General features: G+C 39.5%; 1 protein-coding gene across 1 annotated transcript; it reads right to left on the bottom strand.

The window, feature by feature from the left end:
- Window positions 1-647: 647 nt before the first annotated feature.
- Window positions 648-22,689, bottom strand: LOC112236835 (T-box transcription factor TBX5-A-like). Its single transcript, XM_024405437.1, has 9 exons — window positions 22,311-22,689; window positions 21,251-21,423; window positions 20,517-20,611; window positions 18,651-18,770; window positions 17,003-17,150; window positions 10,113-10,265; window positions 4,939-5,030; window positions 1,980-2,212; window positions 648-1,806 (listed from the first exon to the last, which is right to left on the bottom strand). The coding sequence occupies exons 2-9, from the start codon at window positions 21,392-21,394 to the stop codon at window positions 1,217-1,219; spliced, it is 1,575 nt and encodes a 524-aa protein (XP_024261205.1). The 5' UTR covers window positions 21,395-21,423; window positions 22,311-22,689; the 3' UTR covers window positions 648-1,216.
- Window positions 22,690-24,920: the final 2,231 nt, after the last annotated feature.

Below are 24,920 nucleotides of genomic sequence, written 5' to 3' on the forward strand. Positions count from 1 at the left end.
TCTCCTTTGCCAAGATAATCCATCCACCTGACAGGTGTAACATATCAAGAAGCAGATTAAACAGCATGATCATTACACAGGTGCAACTTGTGGAGGAGACAATAAAAGGCCACTCTAAATTGTGCAGTTTTGTCATAACACAAAATAACACAGATGTCTCAAGTTTTGAGGGAGCGTTCAATTGGCATGCTGACTGCAGGAAATTCCACCAGAGCTGTTGCCAGTGAATTAAATAAGCCGCATCAAGTCGGCTTATTTAAGCCGCATCAAGTCGTTTTAGAAAATTTGGCAGTACATCCAACCGGCCTCACAACCTCAGACCATGTGTAACCACGCCAGCCTAGGACCTCCACACCTGGCTTCTTCACCTGCGAGATTGTCTGAGACCAGTCAGCTGGACAGCTGATGAAACTGATGAGTACTGTAATAAATCCCTTTTGTGCGAAAAAAAAACATATTCTGATTGGCTGGGCCTGGCTCCCCAGTGGGTGGGTCTATGCCCTCCCAGGCCCACCCATGGCTGCTCCCCTGCCCAGTCATGTGAAATCCATAGATGTGCGCCTAATAAATGTATTTCAGTTGACTGATTTCCTTTTATGAACTTGTAACTCAGTATATTCGTTGAAATTGTTGCATGTTGCGTTTATTTTTGTTCAATATAGAAGGTAAGCAGTTCACAACAACAAAAAAACAAATAAAATGAAAACCGGGAGGTATTTTTTTCCACAAAATTTTAAATCTACAAATCTACAGGATAAAGGTAAAAGAGCTTTCTATTGGCAGCAGAAAAAAAACATTGATAATGCAACACCAAGACGTAAAATACACTATCAAAACAGAACAGTTTTAAAATAGGGGTCTCCCGATGAAGCCACGTCTGTGCTTCTGTTACTCATGCAAAAGCATTGGGTTTTAAACTTGTTTAGTTTCCTTATAAGTCTCCTTAACTTCATGGCCAATGCTTTTCTCCACCTTGTTTTGCCCTCATGATGTTTGCCTTTAGGCACAGTAAGAAGTCAACTGCAAAGACAGTCACGCAGTTCCTCTGAGCACCAAAGTCCAATGCTCTAGGCGGTCATGCCTCATTAATCTCATGAGACTGCACTGCCGTACTGTACTGCTTCAAAAATATAAATATAGATTTATCTAAAGCCCAACCTTATCAAGGGCCTTTTTTTATCCAACTTCTCTATCCTTCCCTATGAAGAAAGTTATTTTAGCTGCTCTCATTCCACTCTGGCATGATGCTGACGCTGTGCACTGTGTGGTACTGATGAGGCGACAGCGTGCGCGGGATCCCGTGCGAGTACAGGTACTCATTGCCTTGGAGACCTGCGGTGGGCGACTGGATGCCTGCCCCAGGGCTACACTGGCGGCCCAGTGTCTGGTGGGCCATGGGGCCCTGGTACATGGCGTGATGGGCTTCGCCCAGCTGCGGGGAGGCGTGGCTTGCCACCCCGCTCAGTCTGGACACCAGGGGCCCCGAGGTAAAGTGGGCGGAGAAGTGCTGGTAGGGCAGCCGCTCCATTGGCTGCATGGAGGTGACGGAGCAGCTGCCATAGGGCGAAACACTGGCCCAGGTGTTGCAGCTGATGTCCTCCAGGCTGGGGACTGGCTCAGCCCCTTGGGAGGCGCTGGCGTACATACAGGCCTGCCTCTGGCCAGACTCGGTCCTGTAGGGCCCCCCGGGCAGGCCCAGGCTCTGTGGGTAGCTGACGGGACGGTAGTAATGGTCGTCCTCGCTGGAGGAGCTCTCCAGGTAAGCCTTCTTGTAGGTGTGCTCCCCTGAGTGACAGTCATCATCCACTACAGACAGACAGGAAACAGTTACAGCTGCAGTATTTACACATATTGTAGACTAATCAGCTGAGCAAAACAATTGATATATTTATACATTAGTAATCAACTATGTTTTCCCTTTTATATGCTTCCAACAACCCATTCCATTGGCATGCATATATCATGATAGCCTGGCCCACCTTTCCTCTTGATGCAATGGTAGTCCTGGCTGTGCTCGTGGGGGAGGGGGTAACAGCCAGACTGGGGCAGGAGGTCCTGTGAGGTGCTGGTGACCCCATTCTCACACTGGGTGTACTGGGAGGCCAGGCCACTGGGAGTGACCATAACCTGCACCTCCCCACTGAATGGGCTCTGGCTTGTGCCCACCCTCTGGCGCACCGTACTGCGAGGGACCACTGGGTATTCCTTAGTGCTGCAAACACACACACACACACACACACACACACACACACACACACACACACACACACACACACACACACACACACACACACACACACACACACACACACACACACACACACACACACACACACACACACACACACACACACACACACACATAGGGTTACGAAATGATCATAACACTTATAGTACTGTATGCTTCTTCCATTTACACTGAGTGTACAAAACATTTGGAACACCTTCCTAATATTGAGTCGCTCGCCCTTTTCCCTCAGAACAGCCTTAATTCACCGGGACATGGACATTACAAGGTGTCAAAAACGTTCCACAGGGATTCTGGCCCATGTTGACTCCAATGCTACCCACATTTGTCTCAAGTTGTCTGGATGTCCTTTGGGTGGTGGACCATTCTTGGTGGACCACATAGGAAACTGTTTAGCATGAAAAACCCAGCAGTGTTGCAGTTCTTCACAGTCAAACCGGTGCACCTGGCACCTACTATAATACCCCGTTCAAAGGCACATCAATATCTTGTCTTGCCCATTCACCCTCTGAATGGCACACACACAATCCATGTCTCAATTGTCTCAAGGCTTGAAAAAATCATTGAACCTGTCTCCTCCCCTTCATCTACACTGATTTGAAGTAGATTTAACAAGTTACATCAATAAGGGATCATTTCATCTGGATTCACCTGCTCAGTCCATGTCATGGAAAGAATGTTTTCATATCACCACCACTAGTACTACTACTACAACTACTATAATTACCATTACTATTACTAATAGTAGTGATTATTAAAGACCCAGTGCAGTCAAATGTGATTTTCTTGTGTTTTATATATATTTCCACACTGAGGTTGGAATAATCCTGTGAAATTGTAAAATGTTTGTGTAAGAGCTGTTTGAAAAGACGGCCTGAATTTCAGCCAGTAAATGAGTTCATAGACAATAAGAAATAGAGTTCCAAACAGCTAGTTTTCTTGGTTTCCTTCCCCATTCAGACCATTCAAAGACAGTACAAGAACAATTCTTGCTTGAGAAATTGCTCTTTGCTAAGAAGCTATTTAAAAAAATTTTTTTTAACCATTTTAATTGAAAACTATCACTGTAAGGTACTTAATTGTTACACAGACATGATTTGATATTGAGATAAAAATGACTGCATTGGACCTTTAATCATCACCTAATTATCCTAAATCAATCATCCTAATTATCTTTAGTATTCATTTATTTGCATTCATCATGGTTTTTCACATGCAAAAGAAGATGGATATGTTACTTGAGAACTGCCCCTGACCTAAGTCATTAACCATGGCTGACTTGTATACACTGTCTCTTTCATCCAATGATCTGACACTATACCCTTCTCAATACTAACAAACCACACGGACTATCAATGAGTCACACCCACTTAGGATCCACTGAGAAAGTGTTCGGGAGGATTGGTTTCCAGTGGAAAGAAAGGCATTTATTCCAGTTGCATTAATCTAGAGGATCTATGAATGGACCATTTTTGCTACTTCTGTTTCTTTGACTGTTTCTTTTGAACCAGTGACCTCATCTTGCAATAAGCTCTCCCTTGGAAATATTAACCAAGACCAGATGTGCTGAGCTTACTGTACTTGGCAAGACAGGACAGTGGCATGTCGGAGTTATGGTGTGGTTTGGCCTTTGGCCAATTGAAATCAATTTACAAATGTCTATACAAAATAACTATCCCACTTGCAGAAGTATTATATTGTGACATAAACCAACTTAATCAACATCTGACTGAGATAACCCAATATTAAATATACAATATAGATTTGTGAACACGCCAGTGATGAATAAAAAATGGATTATGTGTGCAGGTAAAATAGTTTTGGAGAAAAAGGACAAACATCCAAACTGTTCTGTCTTCTCTCACTAATTCCACTATAAAATTAGCTAAATGTGTACCACATCACCCAATGTGGAAAATCATAGTCAACCAAAACTACGAAAATTAGATTCACCTGCAGTGGCTAATTAGAGAGAATGTTCTGTTCTCCCATTCCAAATAAAATGTATGGGAGGCAAAGTGTCACTTGCGCATGGTAAACCAAAGTCCTTTAACATTTTTCTCAGATTTAGGAATTCTCTGTTTGAAAGCCCTTACAACGCCTTTGTTGGCCGATCTGGGCAAGTTTCAAACCAGATTTTCTTCTTTGAAAATGTGTTTTCCACACTGTGTGGATGCATGTGAAAGTACTCATCTGGAGTGAATAGGGAAAAGAGCCATGTGGTCGATGCTAATGCTGGACCAGCCATATCATCAATGCACAGACGACTGGTAGGAATATCCCTCCCGGTAAAGAGGGAGATGTCGCTAGTTCAGAAGGCCATGCCAGATCAGCCATAAAAAGCCCTGGGACATGAAGATTGGCCCCTGCTCAAGAACTACACTTACTCAGCTGGGGATAGGGGGGCAGGGGGTGGTGGGTCTCACTGAAAATAACACTCATCTGGTTTGCATTTCACTGATTCAGGGATTACAATGGTGCTTGTGAAGTGACACTGTGATTAGAATGTCAGTAATCCTTATCTAATTGTGGTTACATTGTCTAATGCATGCTTCCAGTTTACCATGTAGTGTGCCAAACAACCTCTAATGATGGTAATATTGGATTATTAGAGTTAGAAAAGTCAACCACTGAATCAAAGCTTAGCCATTGGCGATCATGGGTCTCTTTGTGACTGTAATAGGTCCTACCTTTGCATTCTGGACATCCGGTGGAGCTCCATGTCATCACTCCCACGAAAGCCTTTGGCAAACGGGTTGTTCTCTATCTTAAGTTGGGTTATCTGCAAAACAGACCGCACATTTGTCATAAGTGATTCAACCGTCAATTAGCCTACAATTTAATGTAAAAAGAAAACTTTACATCCCAATGTCATACACATTTCCTTTTTCCTATATTCTGTGAGAAGGACTTGTTGTGTCCTTCAAAGCCTCTTCAAAGACATCTTCACTCAAAACCAGCTTCTTCACCCTCCCATGTGGAACATCATAAAGCATCAAGATGGTTTTAGGATGAAACACTGGCCATAGGTCCACACACACACACACACGCTGGTCAGTAGTTGTATGACAATCTTAACTTTTCAAATAAGCACTCAAAAGGAAAGAAACCTCACAAAAGCATTGGCATAATAGGCCTACTGTACTAGTTGGTTGCTGTGCCCCTGGTTTAGTTATTAACATGTAGATTACATTACCATGTGCTCAGACCATTAAGCACACAATTTAATTCTGAAAAACATATTTCATTAATTTAATGTAAATATGAAAACGTTCTATCATCTAACATTAGCTTGCTGTACTATACAACTCTATACATATTAAAGTGGATCAGGCTACAGATCTAAAGTTGATGCCAGAAACGTAATTTCCCATGGAGCTATATACTGTAAAAGGTCATTAGCCCTGCTAACAATTTCTTTTGTGTGGAAACCCTTGCCTAGAACCAATCGAGTAACCCAACTCAAAGTATTTCAGTGTTCAATACTTAAACATATATGGTGATGTCACTTTATAACTTCATTTTTTAAGTTGTAAAATACTTAACAGTTTTTTTTGTGTGAACTTTTTGACACTAAATTGCATTGTTTTCTGAACTATAACTTTTGACATTACCTGAACATTAATTTTTGTTGTAGTGAACATATACATTTAGGGTCCCTTCTACTTAAATGATTTACCTTTGTGACAATTTTTTTTCAAGCATAAGTAGTTCTGATTGGTAATTTTGAGTGATCGTGTCTTCATGTTTAAAATGTGTATCTATTTGAAAATTTCGTATTTTAACCCACCTTAGCAGGCATTGTTGAGCACAGTACTCATTCCTCTAGCAGTAAGTGGAGGTAGAGCTGTGAGCATTACAGGATGCTACATATACCTCTCATTAAGAGTGCTGCACACCTTGTTGACGGTGGGAATGACTTGTCTCAATATTGAACATCAATTTGTCTAATGGTTTTGATATGTGTTCATCATGATCAATTACAACTCAGCACAACATACTGCTTAATACTATTTTAGAAATATAATTTACTTTCTTCAAACATGCATACAACATTGTGTAGAAGTATCATAAAGTGTAAACATTTTGAATTACCCACAATCCACTAAAAACAGAGCCACATGGCACTATTAGGAATTCATAACTTGCAAAAATGTAATTAATTATACATCAGAAAAACACAGATAAATCCAGTGTTTTTACTCAAAGATCAATGTCTGACTACTACTTTATTATATTAAGTAAAGATGTAAAACATTGAAATCGAGAAAGTACAACTTATTTAATAAATGCCAGATTGACTTTAAAACCTTAATTAATCATAATTTGTAAAAACGAACTATATTAGCAGAACACAAAGTTATTTACTCAATAATAAACAGTACTCGAAAATATTAAGTGATAAGAAATCGTAATGACATATGAGTTAGTACGATTTGAGTTTTAATGACTACTGGATACATTTTAGTAGCCACTACTCAATTTCTTTAATGGGTTAAGCAGTTACTTTTTACAGTGTAGAGAACAAGTAGCCCATCTAGGAAACAATTATATTATTTTCCAGATTGGACCAAAGCCATAGATTTTGGATAATGGATAATGGAATGAAGTTCTAACAGCCGCAAAAATTACGATTTGAGATTCAACAGAATGCAGGGCACGCGGTTTCTGGCAGGTAGGCCTAATTAGTTGGCTGGTCTGCTGTGTTTCATGCCTCACAATAAACCTGGATTTTTGTCCACGCGCTGGCTTTCACTTTCTACGAAACCTTGTAAAATATATCTCATTGAGACATACACGTTTTTAGCTTCTCGTTAATGCACTGTGCGTTTGGCAATAGTCTAGATTTTCTTTGGGAAGCAAATGTAGAATAAAGTGTGGATAATGTGGATAGTGTGGATAATGTGGATAGTGTGGATAATGTGGATAGTGTGGATAATGTGGATAGTGTGGATAATGTGGATAGTGTGGATAATGTGGATAGTGTGGATAATACAGGAGTATGAGGGTATTGAATCTTACCATATTTCAATAACATGATTCTCAAAATGATTTCTCAAAAAGTAACTAGCTTATTAAAAAAGCAATCATTTTGAAAATAACTGTTGGTGGTACAAAATGTTTGCAAAAATAACTTGTAGCCTACACATGCTCAACAAAATAGGCTATAGGCCTACCTAAAAGTCTAACTGATATTTAATCGCTTAATATCCCTATCTAATTGTAAATTAGGCCTATGCAGGATAATTTAAGGTGTTTCAGGTGAAAAGGCCTATGAAATTACAAAGGGTGGCATGAAAAAGAATGCTATCTTCAAATTTGAATAGCATAGTGAATGCAAATGTTAATGGCACGAAATGTTAATGCAGGTCAACCAGGTTACATACAGTATATTTACAATTGGACGAATTCATACCAGACTATACAAATGTAGGAATTTTTCCAAACTGAGCCCAAAGGTATACATATTGTATAGTGTGCCGTTGCATGAAAGCGCCATGCATGAACTAACCCTGTTCGTGTGAAAAAACTACAAGCCTGGGGTGACAGTTTCCTAACAATTCTGGAGACATTTATAGGCCTAAACACCCCGTTAAATACAAAGCAAGTTGTTACCAATGCTGGGTCGTTAGATAGCCTACTTGCCTTGACTACCAAGGATAGCAATCATGACAAACATTCAGCCATAATAGATTACTGCATTTGTTAATCAGGCCTATTTACCACAATGCAAATATAAATTGTAAGAGTTAGCCAATACGTTCAGATTCATAGGCCTAGGCCCAGTGTTTTCTGTAGCCTGTATAGAACTAACTAATTTGAGAACAGAAGATATGAAAAGGCGAGTTGTTTTCGAAATAGTTTATTCAGAAGGAAATGTTTTGTTTTCAATTCAAGTATATGCATGGGCATGTTTGGCCGTTCTGAATAAACTGTTAACAGGTGGTGCGAGTTCCCCCAAAAGGCATGGCATGATAACTTTTTCTTAGCTTAATTGGCAGATGTAACATTCTTTGATTAGGTATTCGTGGTAAAAGTTGAGGAAATCAGAATAGACTGTTTGTCTGGAAGTCTGGCAGGCCTAATAATAATAATTAGCCCATGTTGCATTCTCAGGAGCCCTCAAACTCCCTGATTTTAATTAATGTTTTCTTCAGAGTTTCAGTCATTTGTATTTCCTGTTTCTCAGAGTCTTTGGGAATTCGGATTGGCTCAGGACACATTAAGGGTCCTTACCCTCTGCACATTCCCTCTGTCCCACAGTAAAAATCTGACTCAGACATAGTTAAAAACGGATGTTAAACGGACGCAGAAATGATTGGGCAACACTCCTAAGATTATGCGTATGCCTGGTCGGATTTGAGGAAAATGTAATCGTTTGATATGATTTCTCTTTGTCTTCTCTTTGTAAATAAACGTTCCAATGCGCAGCCAAAATAAAGCGCATGCAACAGGTGGTTGCATGTTTGAACGTTCATAGAGGACAATATCACACTACATGATTGAAAATATACCCACTTTTGAATTTAAAACTTACTTAATAAGTAAATTAAAACACTTTAACCATTTATCTTCCAGGGATTTAAGTGCAGGTTTGTAAAATAGACTATGCCTATATTTTTCTTAGTGGTTTCATTTCAGTCTGAAAATATTTTGAAAATAATTTATATAGGCCTACATCACATTTGAGTAAAAAAATATATTCAAGTGAGGAAGTTGGCTTTCTGATTAATTAACAACCCTGAGCGTACCATGGGAGACGGATTGTGTCTAACCGTAACCATTAATTGCATAAAGACGAATAAATATTATTAAATACTGAAATGCTCTGAAGTCAGTGACAAACTTGTACTTTAAATATTTTTTAAAGAAAGCAGGACGCTAAACAGTTAATATTTTCGTTCATGTGCGAAATCATGTTCGAACCTGTGAATTAATTAGTCTACATTTACATTATACAAATAAAATACAGGCATGCATAAATAGATTTTTTGTAATCGATATTCATCACAATATATACTATTTCGAGATTTATTGCAACTTCGGGCTAAAAAAAAACAAGTTGGTTTAGGCCTATTTCTTACAGGCTACAGGCTAACACCTACATTTTCTCTAATATTAGAAATAATATGCATAGTCATAATAATAACTGTAGTAGCCTGTTAATAATACACTATTTATAAAGCTCGAACATAATAAAGCACATATAAGCATATAATAAAACGTTCAAAATGTATGGACTTTATACTTACTCCCTGAGCCTTATCTGCAATCCGTATCATTCACTAAAATTTAATGAAACTGCACCAGTTGAAATTTCCTAAAGTGTCTTGAGGTCGTGCTTTGTCCAATATTTCGGACATGCGGTTTCCCCGACCAATATTCACATCTGTCAATAATCTGAATATGATATCAGTGATAATCAGACGTGAACCTCATGTTCTGCCACTGCTCATGGTGACATAGGCCTACATCAGACTCCATTTGTGGCGAGAGGATACACTCCATCCGCTATATTATTCAATCTTTGATAATCAGCCCATTTATCAGTTTTCCATCTTCCCGGCACGTCTTTAGCAGCAATGTGGGCCTACATTCTGATGTTCAGGAACTGATTTCGATTTATCCATGAAGTGATTTTATAGACTATATGTGTTGTGACGTTGTTACTTTTAATTGAGAAGGCAAGGGCAATGCAACAATTCGATATCTCCATATGCCAAAACGTTTTCATTCGTTCTAAACTGATTGTAATTAGCCTTAGACATTTATAATGCACTTGCAAATTCACACAAATTTAGGCTATTCTTACATACATAATACCACTGCGTAAATATGTCCAAAATCGAAGGCTTAGGCCTACCTTGTGGTTCTGGTAAGATGTTACCGCAATGAAGGCAGTCTCGGGGAATACGTGGGTACAGAACGCCGTGTTTTTGGAGCCAAAGCCATTATTTTCATCCGCTTTCACGATGTGAATCCTGGGTTGGTATTTATGCATGGAGTTGAGGATAATCTGAAGAGAGAAATGTATTCCATTAAACGCCTTTTGTATTTTGACAATTTCTCCTGATGCATAATCCCGCCAAAACCCAAATTCTGATATTATCAAAATCACATTCAAATAAATCCAAACCCATTCAAGACAATGAAGATAAAGACAAAATATTATTGCTGTTGCTTCGAACAAAAACATACTAATATAGAACATACAACGTATTTCATAAAACCGTGAATATACCAATAGGTCTAATCATAGCAATTCGGAAGAAAAAGCATGTAAATATATTTGACGATAGAATGTACAGTCAAAATCTAAATGTGTGCATAGTTTATATGTTGCCTAACTCTACAAGCCCATCACTGAAGGGTATGACAGTAATGCATTCAGTAATAAATAAATACATACATACAACGCTGTTTACATTACATGATAATGCACATATGTCAAAAGAGAAGAGTTCCCATTGTAACACGTGAACATCTTCTCTTTCCATGCTTTCCCCCTGACCCCTAACCTAGTTTGTGCCAAGTGATGACTACTACCACTGGCCAGGCTGGCGACATTAAGACGGCGGTCCACCCAGTTGAACTTGAGCCATGAACTCTTCTCAGGCTTTAGTCTTAATTGGTCTGACATACTATGGAGTCATGGGCATCAGCCGTGAGCAATCTAATGGTTTTTAATTTCATTAAATTTAGAGATAACAGTGTTTTTCTCCTTCACCTCCTCAGGAACCCTTGCCCCTCGGGTATTCCTCTTATCTGTTATCTGTAGTTTTTTTGTTGTGCCTTTCAAGCACGCTGCAGAGAAAAGGGAGAGGATGCGCTGACTACAAAGACATGGCCTCAATGGATTCTCACAACTGATGGAACAATTTAACCTCAAAATAGAGAGTAAATTGGGATCCACTGTGAATTTTCCAAAAGCACCTTGATAGTAGGTCAGTGTACAATGAAATTGATTGTCTTCTTAACAAAAATGGGTCAACGTCTTTCAACAGCCAACACTGGAAATGCATTATGACTCAGGTTGATGTTCTACATGATAATACAATGGGTCAAAGCTGAAGTATTTTTGAGATTTATAAAACACTGAATCAGATAAATACTGTGGGAGAAAACGAGCTACAGTTCCTTCAGTCATACCCCTTGACTTATTCCAAATTTCGTTGTTACAGCCTGAATTCAAAATTGATTAAATATATATTTTTTCTGACTCATACACAATACCCAATAATAACAGAGTGAAATTTTTTTTTTAGAAATGTTTGCAAATTTACTGAAAATAAAATACAGAAATATCTCATTCAAATAAGTATTCACAACCCTGAGTTAATACTTTGTAGAAGCACCTTTGGCAGCGACTACAGCTGTGAGTCTTTCTGGGTAAGTCTCTAAGAACATTCCACACCTGGATTGTGGACCATTTGCCCACTTATTATTTTCAAAATTCTTCAAGCTCTGTCATATTGGTTGTTGATCATTGCTAGACAAGCATTTTCAGATCTTGCCATAGATTTTCAAGTAGATTTAAGTCAAAACTGTAACTCGGCCACTTAGGAACATTCACTCTCTTCTTGGTAAGCAACTCCCATGTAGATTTGACCTTGTGTTTTAGGTTATTGTCACACTGAAAGGTGAATTAATCTTCTAGTGTCTGGTGGAAAGCAGACTCAACCAGGTTTTCCTCTAGGATTTTGCCTGTGCTTAGCTCCATACCGTTTCTTTTTTTATCCTGAAAAACTCGCCAGTCATTAACGTTTAGAAGTATTCCCATAACATGATGCAGCCACCACTATGCTTGAAAATATGGAGAGTGATACTCCCTAATGTGTTATATTGGATTTGCCCCAAACATAACACTTTGTATTTTCAGTACTACTTTAGTGACTAGTTGGAAACAGAATGCAATGTATGGAATGCTTCCTTATTTTCATTCTGTCAATTAGGTTAGTATTGTGGAGTAACTACAATGTTGTTAATGGCAGCATCATAGTGAAATCCCTGAGCAGTTTCCTTCCTCTCCGGCAACAGAGTTAAGAAGGACGCCTCTATCTTTGTAGTGACTGGGTGTATTAATTAATGCACCTTCCAAAGTGTAATTAATAACTTCACCATGCTCAAATAGATATTCAATGTCTGTTTTGTTGTTGCTGTTTACCCATCTACCAATAGGTGCCTTTGCGAGGCATTGGAAAACCTCCCTGGTCTTTGTGGTTGAATCTGTTTTTGAAATTCACTGCTCGACTGAGAGATAATTGTATGTATGGAGTGCAGAGATGAGGTAGTCATTCAAAAATCATGTTCAACACTATTATTGCATACAGCGTGAGTCCATGTAATTTATTATGTGACTTGTTGAGCACATCTTTACTCCTGAACTTATTTAGGCTTGCCATAACAAAGGGGTTGAGTACTTATTGACTCAAGCCATTTCATATTTTCATTTGAAATTAATTTGTAAAAATTTTGAAAAACACAAGTACACTTTGATATTATGGGGTTTTGTGTGTAGGCCAGTGACAAAAAAGATCTAAATTAAATCAATTTTAAATTCAGGCTGTAACACAACAAAATGTTGAACATGTCAAGGGGTGTGAATATTTTTGGAAAGTATTCAGTCCCATTGACTTTTTCATTTTTTGTTATGTTACAGCCTTATTGTAAAAAGGGAATTAAATGTAAAAAATCCCAATACCCCATATTGACAAAGCGAAAACAGGTTTGTATACATTTTTGCAAATGTATTAAAAATAAAAAACATCTCATTTATGGAAGTATTCAGACCCTTTGCTATGAGTCTTGAAATTAAGCTCAGATGCATCCTGTTTCCATTGATCATCCTTGAGATGTTTCTACAACTTGATTGGAGTCCACCTGTGGTAAATTAAATTGATTGGACATGATTTGGAAAGGCACACACCTGTCTATATAAGGTCCCAAAGTTGACAGTGCATGTCAGAGCAAAATCCAAGCCATGAGGTCGAAGGAATTGTCCCATAGAGCTCCGAGACAGGATTGTGTCTAGGCACAGATCTGGGGAAAGATACTAAAAAGTGTGTGCAGCATTAAAGATCCACAAGAACACAGCGGCCTCCACCATTCTAAATGGAAGAAGATTCTTCTTAGAGCTGGCTGCCCGGCCTAATTGAGCAATCAGGGGAGAAGGGCCTTCTTTAGGGAGGTGACCAGGAACCCAATGATCACTTTGACAGAGCTCTAGAGTTTCTCTGTGGAGATCAGAGAACCTTACAGATGGACAACCATCGCTGCAGCACTCCACCAATCAGGCCTTAATGGTAGAGTGGCCAGACGGAAGCCACTCCTCAGTAAAAGGCACATGACAGTCCGCTTGGAGTTTGCCAAAAGGCACCTAAAGACTCTCAGACCATGAAAAACAAGATTATCTGGTCTGATGAAACCATGATTGAACTCTTTGGCCTGAATGCCACACGTCACTCTTGGAAACCTGGCACCATCCCTACTGTGAAGCATGGTGGTGGCATGTTTCATGCTGTGGGGATGTTTTTCAGTGGCAGGGATTGGGGGACTAGTCAGGATTGAGGGAAAGATGAACGGAACAAAGTACTGAGAGATCCTTGATGAAAATCTGCTCCAGAGTGCTCAGGACCTCAGACTGTGGCGAAGGTTTACCTTCCAACAGGACAACATCCCCTAAGCACACAGCCAAGACACCGCAGGAGTAGCTTCGGGACAAGTCTCTGAATGTCCTTAAGTGGCCCAGCCAGAGCCCGGACTTGAACCCAATCAAACATCTCTGGAGAGACCTGAAAATAGCTGCAACACTCCCCATCTAACCTAACAGATCTTGAGAGGATCTGCAGAGAGGAATGAGAAAAATTCCACAAATACAGGTGTGCCATGCGTGTAGCGTCATACCCAAGAAGACTCGATCTGTAATTACTGCCAAAGGTGCTTCAACAAAGAACTGAGTAAAGGTTCTTAATACTTATGTTAATGCGATATTTCAGTTTTCTATTTTTGTATAAATTAGCAAACATTAACAAAACTGTTTTTGCTGTGTTATTATGGGGTATTGTGTGCAGATTGATGAGGGGGGAAAAACAATTGAATAAATGTTAGAATAGGGCTGTAAAGTAGCAAAATGTGGAAAAAGTCAAGGGGTCTGAATACTTTCCGAAGGCACTGTATCTTCACATTCACCAATCCCATCACAAAGCCTTCAATGAAGGTTGGTTGGGGACTTAAAAATAAATGATGAACATCAGCGTATATCACCTGCACTGCAAATGTACAAGTTACTGACAAGGTAAACATCTGTCGTTCTGCCCCTGGGCAAGGCAGTTAACCCACTGTTCCCCGGGCACTGATGACGTGGATGTCGATTAAGGCACCACCACGCACCTCTCTGAATCAGAGAGGTTGGGTTAAATGCGGCAGACACATTTCAGTGGAATGCATTCAGTTGAACAACTGAAAGGTGTCCCCTTTATCTGGCTAACAGATTCACAATGATACAAACCATTGGGATGATTTGATTTACAACATGTAGATAGAAGACAAGGTTACAATTAACTCCCACGTCTGTCATGTAACCTATACACTAAAAGTATTGTGTTAATTTCTTACAAAAACAACAACAAGAAGCACAGACAGACATACTGTGGGTTGGTTCCCTGCATGTCTGTCTGTCTGTCTGTCTGAAGGGGCGACCAGAGTAGAGCAGACCAGACCACCCACTAGGCCTCCAGCACACGCCTTCTCTGCTGCCTGGCTCTCTGCATCTCCATTCCCCCCCGACTCTGTATGATAGTATTTAATGATAGTGAGGGATCACCCTGGGTCCCCTGCGGCTGCCTTTCAAGTTCCTCCACATCAGAGAGCTTTCTGAAGACTTTGGATTAGCAGAATTTGTACACCATCATCTATTGCTCATCTCACACTGCCATTCGAACATAAACAGTGAGATATCCACAACCCACCCAGCTGGCAAAAACATGTGTGGGGAGGATTGGACGAGCACACCAGCGCCAGCACATTTTGGAGAAGATGAATAACGTGGAAAAATGTTTCGCAAGTCTAGAGGAAGATCAAAGCCATAGTTTAGGCTTGTGATAAGTGTTGTGTTGGATAAACCGTAGGTGCTAAGTTGAAAATGGGTAATTATACTGTATGTTTATATGCATACTATTGGTATCAGATAGACACGAAAGGCTCAATTAGCAACATGTAACCCAAATAGCTGAGATTATACCATCTAAATTATTGAGAATAAGAAACAAAATATATAGATAGTCATTAAGATACATGTTAACATTGACCATATACAATTAACTGTAGAAATCTATCATAGGAATATCAGAAATCCCTTCAATAAACTCACATTCATAGTCATTTCCAAACATACAGTAATAAAAAACATGAATTTCAACCAATGGAAATGGTTTCAAAACGCTATAGGAGAGACTGGTCTATAGCAGCATGCTCTCTGGCTGAGGAGGTGAGGTCCTGCTCTGCTCTGTCTAATTTCCAGACGTTTCAGGTCCCTCCTGGCTCAAGCTACCTCACCGACATGTTTTAGCTCCACGTCTGAAGCTAGTAATTATAAATCGTCTCAAAGTTATTTCAGCCAGCTGGACCAACAAGCTGATGGATTTTTTTTTTGGCTCGGCACCAGTATTTCATTTATGAATCCCATGGTACTTCCTGGACACGAAAGAGGGCAAGCCAGGAACCACTGCAACCAATCAAAAATGCATTCTGGCCGCGAAATTTACAACACCGTTCACATTCCAACTGAACTGAGCTCCAATTTCATTCTACTAGCTGGGTTTTGGCAAGGCAAAAATCACTATCAATTCTCACACACCGCCAATGGAGTCATGTGATCAGGCAGAAGATGGTGCTGTAAGTGATAGTCAAAGTGAGTAAAATCTATTACTGACTTCAACACATGCAAACAATACAAAATGATTTCCAATCAACATACTCCCTACTACAGCTATCATCAATGACTACAAGTCGCTATTAGATCTGTGACTGATTTTGTGCTGACCTTTTATAGTGTTTTAGTTTGCACCCAGTGTGTTATGCTGAAGTAATATCACATATTTGCTTCACTCTGGGCAGAAAGAGTAGGTTCCACCAACTGCAATTCTTATCAGCTTCATACAATTAGAAGTAACAAGGAAGTTGATATTGATATTACTTTCCTGCCTGTTATAATTCAAGAGATGGATAGAGGAAGTGTATCACTTAGCTTTATATAATTTTTAATTGGTTTATTTGTGCATTATCTACTTCCTTATTTCAAGTTATATAACAACCACTATTGTTTTTGGGATTGTCAACTATAGCATGGGGCTGTTGTTATGTCCTATATATACGTGATATGACTGTTGTATTGTATGTTATTGTAATCTGTCCAATCCTGCATTCTCTGTTGAGATGTGCAATTTGGCCAAAATGTCACCCACACCCCCCGACCCCATAAAATATCTAGCCAAAATCACAATTTTTAACATCGAAGAAAATAGATGATGTAATTGATGTTTTTGTTTGCTGTTTTGTTTCCGACATGGATCACAAAATCTGGGGTCTTGGGAGTTCATAATAATAGGTCGTTAAAAAGAAAGAAGCGGATGCCATCTGACCTCTTGTCTGTACTAATGCATGCAGATGATGTGTTAATCATTATAATCCTTTACGAAATTCATCAAGCATCTTGCAGACAAAGCCGTAACATATGAAGAGTTAAGTAACACATACGTGTCCAAAAGGATCCAGGTGGTTATTCGTCAGTTTCAGCTTCTGGAAAGAGACAAGTTGCCTCATCCAATGCGCCCCCGTCGCAGGAGAGTCCGGGTGAACGTAGAGCCTCCCGGGCATGGCAGGTTCGGCTTTCCCGGTCACGGACCTGAATCACAGAACCAAAGTCAGCGTTTTACACTCAAATCACAGCTAAATTAACCCAACTATAAATGGTACGATAGGCCTACGCTTATGTGAGCAGATAAAAGCGACCTCTAACCTACAAAGTTGTTCCACTCATGAAAAATACTTTCTCACAATTAAAATATGCTGTTCATGAAAATGCTTAGGCTCCCTTTCCCCTTTCATCAGAAATAGTGGTTTAGCCTAATATGTAGCCAAGGCTTCTTAGAAATAAATTCAGTTAGGCTATTTGGAAGTAGGCTTGGGGTTTGTTCCAAAACTGGAGATTTTATCAAGGTTATCCAGTTAAGGAAATGTAAGGTTTGAGAAATGCCTTTAGTTGTAGCCTAGCCTTTGGTTTGTAGTATTGTCCGCGTAAGCTATAGCCTAATTTTGTTTAGCCTGTACTCTCAACCCGTTGGAATAAGAATGACGAAGTATTGTAAAAATGGCTATTACGCGACAATAATTAAAATATATATTTTATTTTATTTAATTTAATAGTCTACATTAGGTGTGTCGTGCTACGTGGACAGTTGGGTTGGGTCAGCCCAATTAGCATAACCAATAAGCTATTTTGCAAGGGCGAACGTTATTTTCTTACAGTAACCTAGGCTACTTGACCAAAAGCAGATTAGTTCCACAACATGCGCTGAACGGATCATTATCGGCGGTATTCGCCATTGAAAACCACTGACCCAAACAAGGCATTCTTGACCAGATGGACATGACACTAACAACTAGTGTTTATAGGCTGTGTTTCGCTGATGGTGAAGATTGTATTTCAGAGCTGTCTAAAGAGATCTACACCCTCACCAAAGGAAACATCAACACAAATATGAGTTCATTAATTCGCATAAACCACCTCTAGTCGGTAGTCAGAACAACTCCCCAGCATTTGCCAAGGATCCCCCTACACCACACGGAAGCTATTTCTTCTTCAGAATTGGTAAACGTTTAGTACTTAGGCTAAGTCTGCATATCTCAAAACATCAACGTTTTGAGACATTTGAGCTATAATGAATAGTTTGCTAAAGAACCAGTAAACGCCCTCGAATATAAAATCTGGCCATAAATTGTAGGCCAACCTAATTTCAATAAAAAAAAGTCCCAGGACTGATTATAAACCTCATTCCAATGTGTGAAGTATAATACTTTATTTACATAAACTGGACACGACCTAATACTAGGCTACTTTATTGCACATTGACTACAGTTTCCTTCTATCTATATGCAATAGCCTGATAGCTATAGACCCATATGCCTCAGAAATGCATTGTAAAGTTATTAAAACTCAGTAGGGGTGTTGCACTCTGCAAACAGAAAACACCTCATTACAAGGTGAAACATCCTGGGTCAAAAAATAGGCTACATATGACATGTTCATATCTTGTATACAGGTAGGCTACTTATTGTCATAAGGCTGTGGACATTAGCTCTGATGCGATCCCAGAGGAACCGTATTTGTTAAAGTCGTACACACCATTTATTATCCGCGAACTTGTAGCGATGGTCGTCCGCAGGCACGACATCCATCAGGAGTATGTATTTCGTTTTAGGGTTCAATCCAGTGACCTTCACTTTGAAGCTGGGAAACATTCGCCTGCAAATGAAACAATATAGTTACACAATGTAAGTGCATACATTAATACATTATGCCTGCTATAGGCTATTGGTGATTGAAGTTACCGTATATTTCCTTAAGGACATTTCTGATTATTTACAGTCTATGCAATCACATTTATAGACAAGAGTCGATATTCAACTCAATTTAATATCAATTGATTACTTCCGAAATCACACTGTCAAATTTAAGGAAATTATACGACCTTGACGCACAGTCGTTGCATAGAAGCCCACAACTTGTTCCAAACTTAGCTATCTTAAAAGATCAACATATGACCAACTATGCATACACTGCACGTCTTTTGGGGTGGGTCAGGGTGTGTGTGAACCCACTGGTTCACAATGCATGTATATGCTATCAACGTCAGATAGCCTATGCATAACCAAATGAAAGGTAGAACAACAATCAATCAAACATAATAAAATGTAAGGGAATTAGGTAGCCTAATATATATTTTGTTCGTTTGGAAACGACTGCATAATTTCACACATGCAACAACTGAAGCGAATGCATACTTCAACAAAATAAAACATGTATTAAGGAAGAGCCTATAGTTTCACGGTGAAATAAACGTTAGCTGCTTTTGCATCAAATGCGTCACTAAAACCAGATGCATGGTAACCAGATGCATGGTAACATACGTGCATATGTTCAGAACGTTTACACAAGTACCCTGATGAAATGGGGTCTATCAGGTTGGGAAAAACGTCAGAAATTGCTGTCGCACGCCGATTGGGATCCAAGCCTCCAGGCCTACAAGCTGTTTCTCAAACGGGTGACCTGCCTGAATAAAGAGGCAGCCGCGAGGTGATGGAAAGGGGTAAGGGCTGGTTAATAACGAGGGCGGGAGGGATAATAACGTCTCAAGCCAATAACGGGAAAATGAATGGACAGAATATAAAGACTGCTTTATGCAGTTGAGAAAAAAACACGAACCTAGTGCAGACTGGAAGGATATTGAGACATAGCTGAAATGAATAATAAATAGGCTACCTAAGAGCCACAAGACGATTTGTTAACATGAGCAGAGACCACCGACCATCATGCATATTCAAGTTCACACTAAGTTGAGGTAGAAGAATATCTCAACCATATTCCGTGAGAGACACTGAGCAGGACAGGTCTACCCAATAAGCCCAATTACCGTGTTGGCCTTTTTGTCTTGAAAAGTCACTCGATAATGCTTTCAATATGGCAAACGTGAAGAATATAAGGAAATAATAAAGAAAGAAAAAGTAATATCATACATCCAATTTAGAAAAAGACAACAAAAGGGTGGAAAAAATGACAGGATTAAAATAATTGAGGATATATAGGCTATAAAGCATGTTTAGTGTACATTTATCTGCCCAAAAACTAGTCTCAAACCGACTATATCCCTTTAGATGTATTTAGGGAACTATGCCGTGGTACATTGGTAAAGAATGAAGTGTAAATACAGTAGGCCTCCCTCTAGAAAACGAGTACAGCATCAGTATAGCTATCACTATTGCAACACAAAAAGATTTGTAAAAATCTATTTTCTCCGTGGACATAGGTCTACAGCAAATGTATGGACGAAATAACTTTTTCAGACAGCACTGTCAAAACTAAAACCACTAAATGCTGACCATTCTTATTTACTAATAATGATTCAAACATAACCTCACATGCAATTGTATGTTTCTCAAACGTATTTGCATAATCCGTTAATGCCAGTATAAGCAGTTGTTGCTCTCTTACCTTCCCGCTTTGGTGATGATCATCTCCGTCCCCACCTCATGAAACTTCGCCCACAATTCCCTCTCATGCAGGTACACTTTTATCCCCTCCATTCCCTTCAAAATTAGACAAGTAAAAGGAATACCAATATGACCTTTCTTGCAGTGGAGACGACCAATTGGTAAGATTATTTAGCCCAGTTAGTATTATGCATATGTCATGTCATTCATACAGGATAAATGTTGCACTGTGGTATAAATTCCATAATAGTTTAACAAAAACCTAGACATAATATCTTTTCATATTAGCCTACCATTCACATTGGGCTACCTCGTGAAACAATAGGCTAATATTCTGAAATAGTATACCATCATTTCCCATTAAGCCTATTAAATAACTAGCCTATAAATTCTGTGAATTGACTATAAATAGGCAGATAATAAAATCTCACAAAGAAAATACACGAAACTGCAATAATTGCAGGACTAGACTACGGTAACCAACTACCAAGCGATTCATCGAATTGATTGACATGATCATTTCACGAAACTTTGTAGCCTATAGGCTATAGTTCAAAACAATGGTAATTCTACGTTTTTATGCACACTAAGGTCTGAAAAGTTTGCAGTGCACGTACTCCTCTTATGAGTCGTTTACAGATATCCATATTTAATACGTAGGCCTAGATACAGGTCCAGAACAACACCTAGGCAGTGACTTGAGACCTGAAGTACAAAATAGCGTGTAAAGCTGACCTGTTGAATATATGTCGTCTGGGAGGATGGAGATTTGCTCGAAGTTCCATTTTGTTTCTCTGCTTTACTCTCAGTGTGTAATTCCTTTGACTCTGACCCGCTGGGCGAATTTTGCAGTCCAAATGTTTCCTTCTGGTCTGCCATGTCTGGAGCTCCGGAGACCAAGGCCCCAACTGTCAGATCGAAACAAAAGCGCATTTCAACCTCCCATTCTCTGTCCTGAATATGCGCATAACTTTTTGATGTGACATTGGCCGTCTTTAATGAGTTGTAGGCCAAAATAAAATGAAGCCATCATTAGACAACATGGCCTGCTATTAACATGGCCAACACACATACCCCCCTCCACACACACACACACACACACACACACTGATCACAAACAACTTATTTAGGTTAATTTTGTAAAAATATCAGTCAATATTTTTCCTTCAAATATAACTTAATTACCAGTAAAGAGAACTATTAATAAGGATAAGGACGTTTTTGCACTGTCTTTATTCTTCTAATATATTTAACCCTTTGGACAAATGACGTGCGTTTCATTATAACTGATAGGCCACAATAAAGAATAATATAAAGACTTCAATAACAGCACAAATGATTACAAAACAAATTATGATGAAGGCTATTTGTAAAAAGTAGGCTAGGCTATAATGAACATACCAATTGTGATATATTCATAACAAGGACACCACTCATTGAAGGTTTCTAAATTTGATGATGCTGACATTGTTCGTATTTGTAGAGAATATAGACAACTGGTCGCAAAAAAAAACATAAATTCGGGACAGATCCTATAGGTTGTGTATTCCTAAAATGCCAATGGAAACAAAAAGCAATAGCCTACCATAGATGGTGTTGGTAACAACCATCACTGTAAAACATATACATGTATTTGTAGGCATAAAAACAGAGAGCACAACGTGGCTCCATGCAAAAACAGACTATTTTCTTCCACTACGAGGTCCTACACTAAAATGACCTGCGATAACAACGACAATAGTGAACCACTGACCACAGGAACGCGGAATACTCCGCACAGTAAAAACGGATTTACCTTGTAACCAGATACGTCACTTTCAATGTCGTGAAGATATGGCACAGCAGAGGTCGTTTCTTCAAAAATGCAAAGTGTTTGCGAAAAATGTCCACCCAAATCAATGTATAATCCCAATGTGTAGCCCGAAAAGGCTATCTAATATCCCCATGGATTTTCTCTATCTTCAGTGCAAGTCCAAATGTACGGTGACCAAGCGAAAACGCACAGGTGAAGGAAGATTCAGGAGTCTAGCAAAGATGGCTAAAATAAGCACGCGGTGTTACTTTATTGTACATTTTAGAGTCGATGACCGTTGTTCGGGATGCCTTCCCTGCTGATAGCACATAGCAGTATAGCAAGTTTACAGAGGAGCAGATCCGTCACCACCTTCTCCCCTCCCTCCTCTCACTCTCTCTCTCTCTCTCTACGCACCAATGGCCCACAGTAGTACGCGTTATGACGCGGAAGCGCTGAGTCTGTGACGAGCAGCGTAGGCTAGTTTGGGTTGTCCTCTCTGCCTATCCAGTGCCTGAACAGCAATGGTCTACCCCAAGAATAGTCTTCTTCAGGTCCCCCCTTCCCCCTCCCTCGTCCCTCAACCCCTTCCGCCCTCTCTCCAAAACCTATCCTTTACTGCTAAGTCTTCCGGATATATTTAGCTATTGAGCAGACTCAGTAACGTTCGCCATTGGGATTTTGTTTACAGAAATAACTAATCGCCGTCAATTGAGACAAACACAGATACAGACATGTGTGAAAGCACATCCATCATATTGAAAAAATGGTATGTGCTTATAAATTTGGCCTGGGCATCCTGCATCAGATAACTGAAAAGTACACTTTGTGATGGGATACTTTGGGAAGATCTAAAAACAATGGCCAACAAAAGCATAGGCAAATGGGAGTGCATGTGGGTAATAGGCAACAAATGTGGATTGTACAGAAAATATCCATGCAATGTGTGAATGTGTAACATTAGGTGAACATGGAGTGGGCCACGGCAGCCCAGCTTTACATTCATAGAGGAACATTCTATGAGTGAATGACCTTTACAATATAGCACAGCACAATTGTATAGGCTATGCCCTCACTTCCACGAGGATGAGTAAGCCTATAATGTTCATTGAAGGCCAGATATCGTACAAATCGATATTGAATACAAAATTACACGGAAGATTCTCCATTGTTCATATAATATGGAGAGTTTTTGTCGTTGTTCTCGCAGGAAGCATCAGAGATCACAAAATGACGAAATACTAGTATTTAACTGGACATTACTCTTATGTGGACAGCACCGAAATCTCTATTTTACATGGATTTTTTTTATGGTGAGCTTCCTGATTTTTTGTTAAGATGAGCACTGTGCACACTACATCAGGTTTGATTTTCCCGAGGCTATCGTTCCAGAATGCAGGCCACTGCCTCTGATAAAACCACATTTGGTTTACAGGCAATTTCCCTGACTTAATTCAGCGCGTTGTGACACACGTCGAATGGGAAGAACTGTGTGACAAAAACAATATGGGACGAAAGCCACCTCACACTGCGTGGTATGACCCCGTATGCTGTTCTGGGTCAGTTAAGTGGCACGATGTCAATATTTAGACTTCTAAGATGTCAGTGGTTCTTATGGCAATTGCTATAACCCTGTAGCCCACACCCTGGCCCCACTTACACCACACATGTGACGAGTGACCGCTACAGTTAGGCTAGGACTCATCATAAACAGCATTTCTATTCACACGTGTGAAAATATTACACATCACCAAAGTAGAAAGTCGGCCTACCCCCAAAAGACAACGTTTGTAATTAAATGAATGTCCTTTAAATTAACTCATCAGCTTTAGGCCTATAGGCCTAATATAGCAAATGATCACCCGTTGCTTCACACAGGCGTGTGTGCGAACCGATTGTTTGCAATGATACAATGCAGATCCAGGAAACTCATGCTAAAGTAGCCCAGTTCTTGGCCGCCGGAGGCATTATGATATGCACTGAACTGTAGGACTACCCCATACTAGGACGCTCCATGGCATTCCTCTTTTGATAATTCTGAGGAGAAAAATAAAGTAGCAAATCTAATTGAATGAGAGAGGCTGACCTTGCGAGACAACTATGGAGCGCATGCATGTCAAGAGGTGTACCAATGTTTAAAATACTATATTGGTGTAAGTCGTTGTAGATCTACTCTCAATATTCCATTTACTACTACTTCTGTGACTGCAGGTCAATCAAATAGTGTAGCCTTCCGCTAATAATTAATACTTTAAAACCTTCGTGAAATTAAAACCAAGTGACGAATAAGTATTCAATAATAAATACGCCACATTACCCGAGGGCATATAACTGCTAGGCTACATAATGCTTTCTGTCAAATAAATATGGACGTTACATGAGGTAACAGCAGTAATGCATTTAATAAAATTAGCGTTACAGGAGACAGTCGTTATAAAAAAGTGCACACAACGGTGCACTTTTTTGTTGTTGTCAAATACACTATTTCCATTCAAGATCGTACACAGTGCATGTGCGTGAGACAAAATAAAATAATTATTATTACCGACTCCCTAAGGGAAACGTAACTTCTGAATTGTGTTTAGGCAACACAACTTTATATGAGTGATGCAC

Source organism: Oncorhynchus tshawytscha, linkage group LG20, assembly GCF_018296145.1.
Source record: "Oncorhynchus tshawytscha isolate Ot180627B linkage group LG20, Otsh_v2.0, whole genome shotgun sequence".
Taxonomy (NCBI): domain Eukaryota; kingdom Metazoa; phylum Chordata; class Actinopteri; order Salmoniformes; family Salmonidae; genus Oncorhynchus; species Oncorhynchus tshawytscha.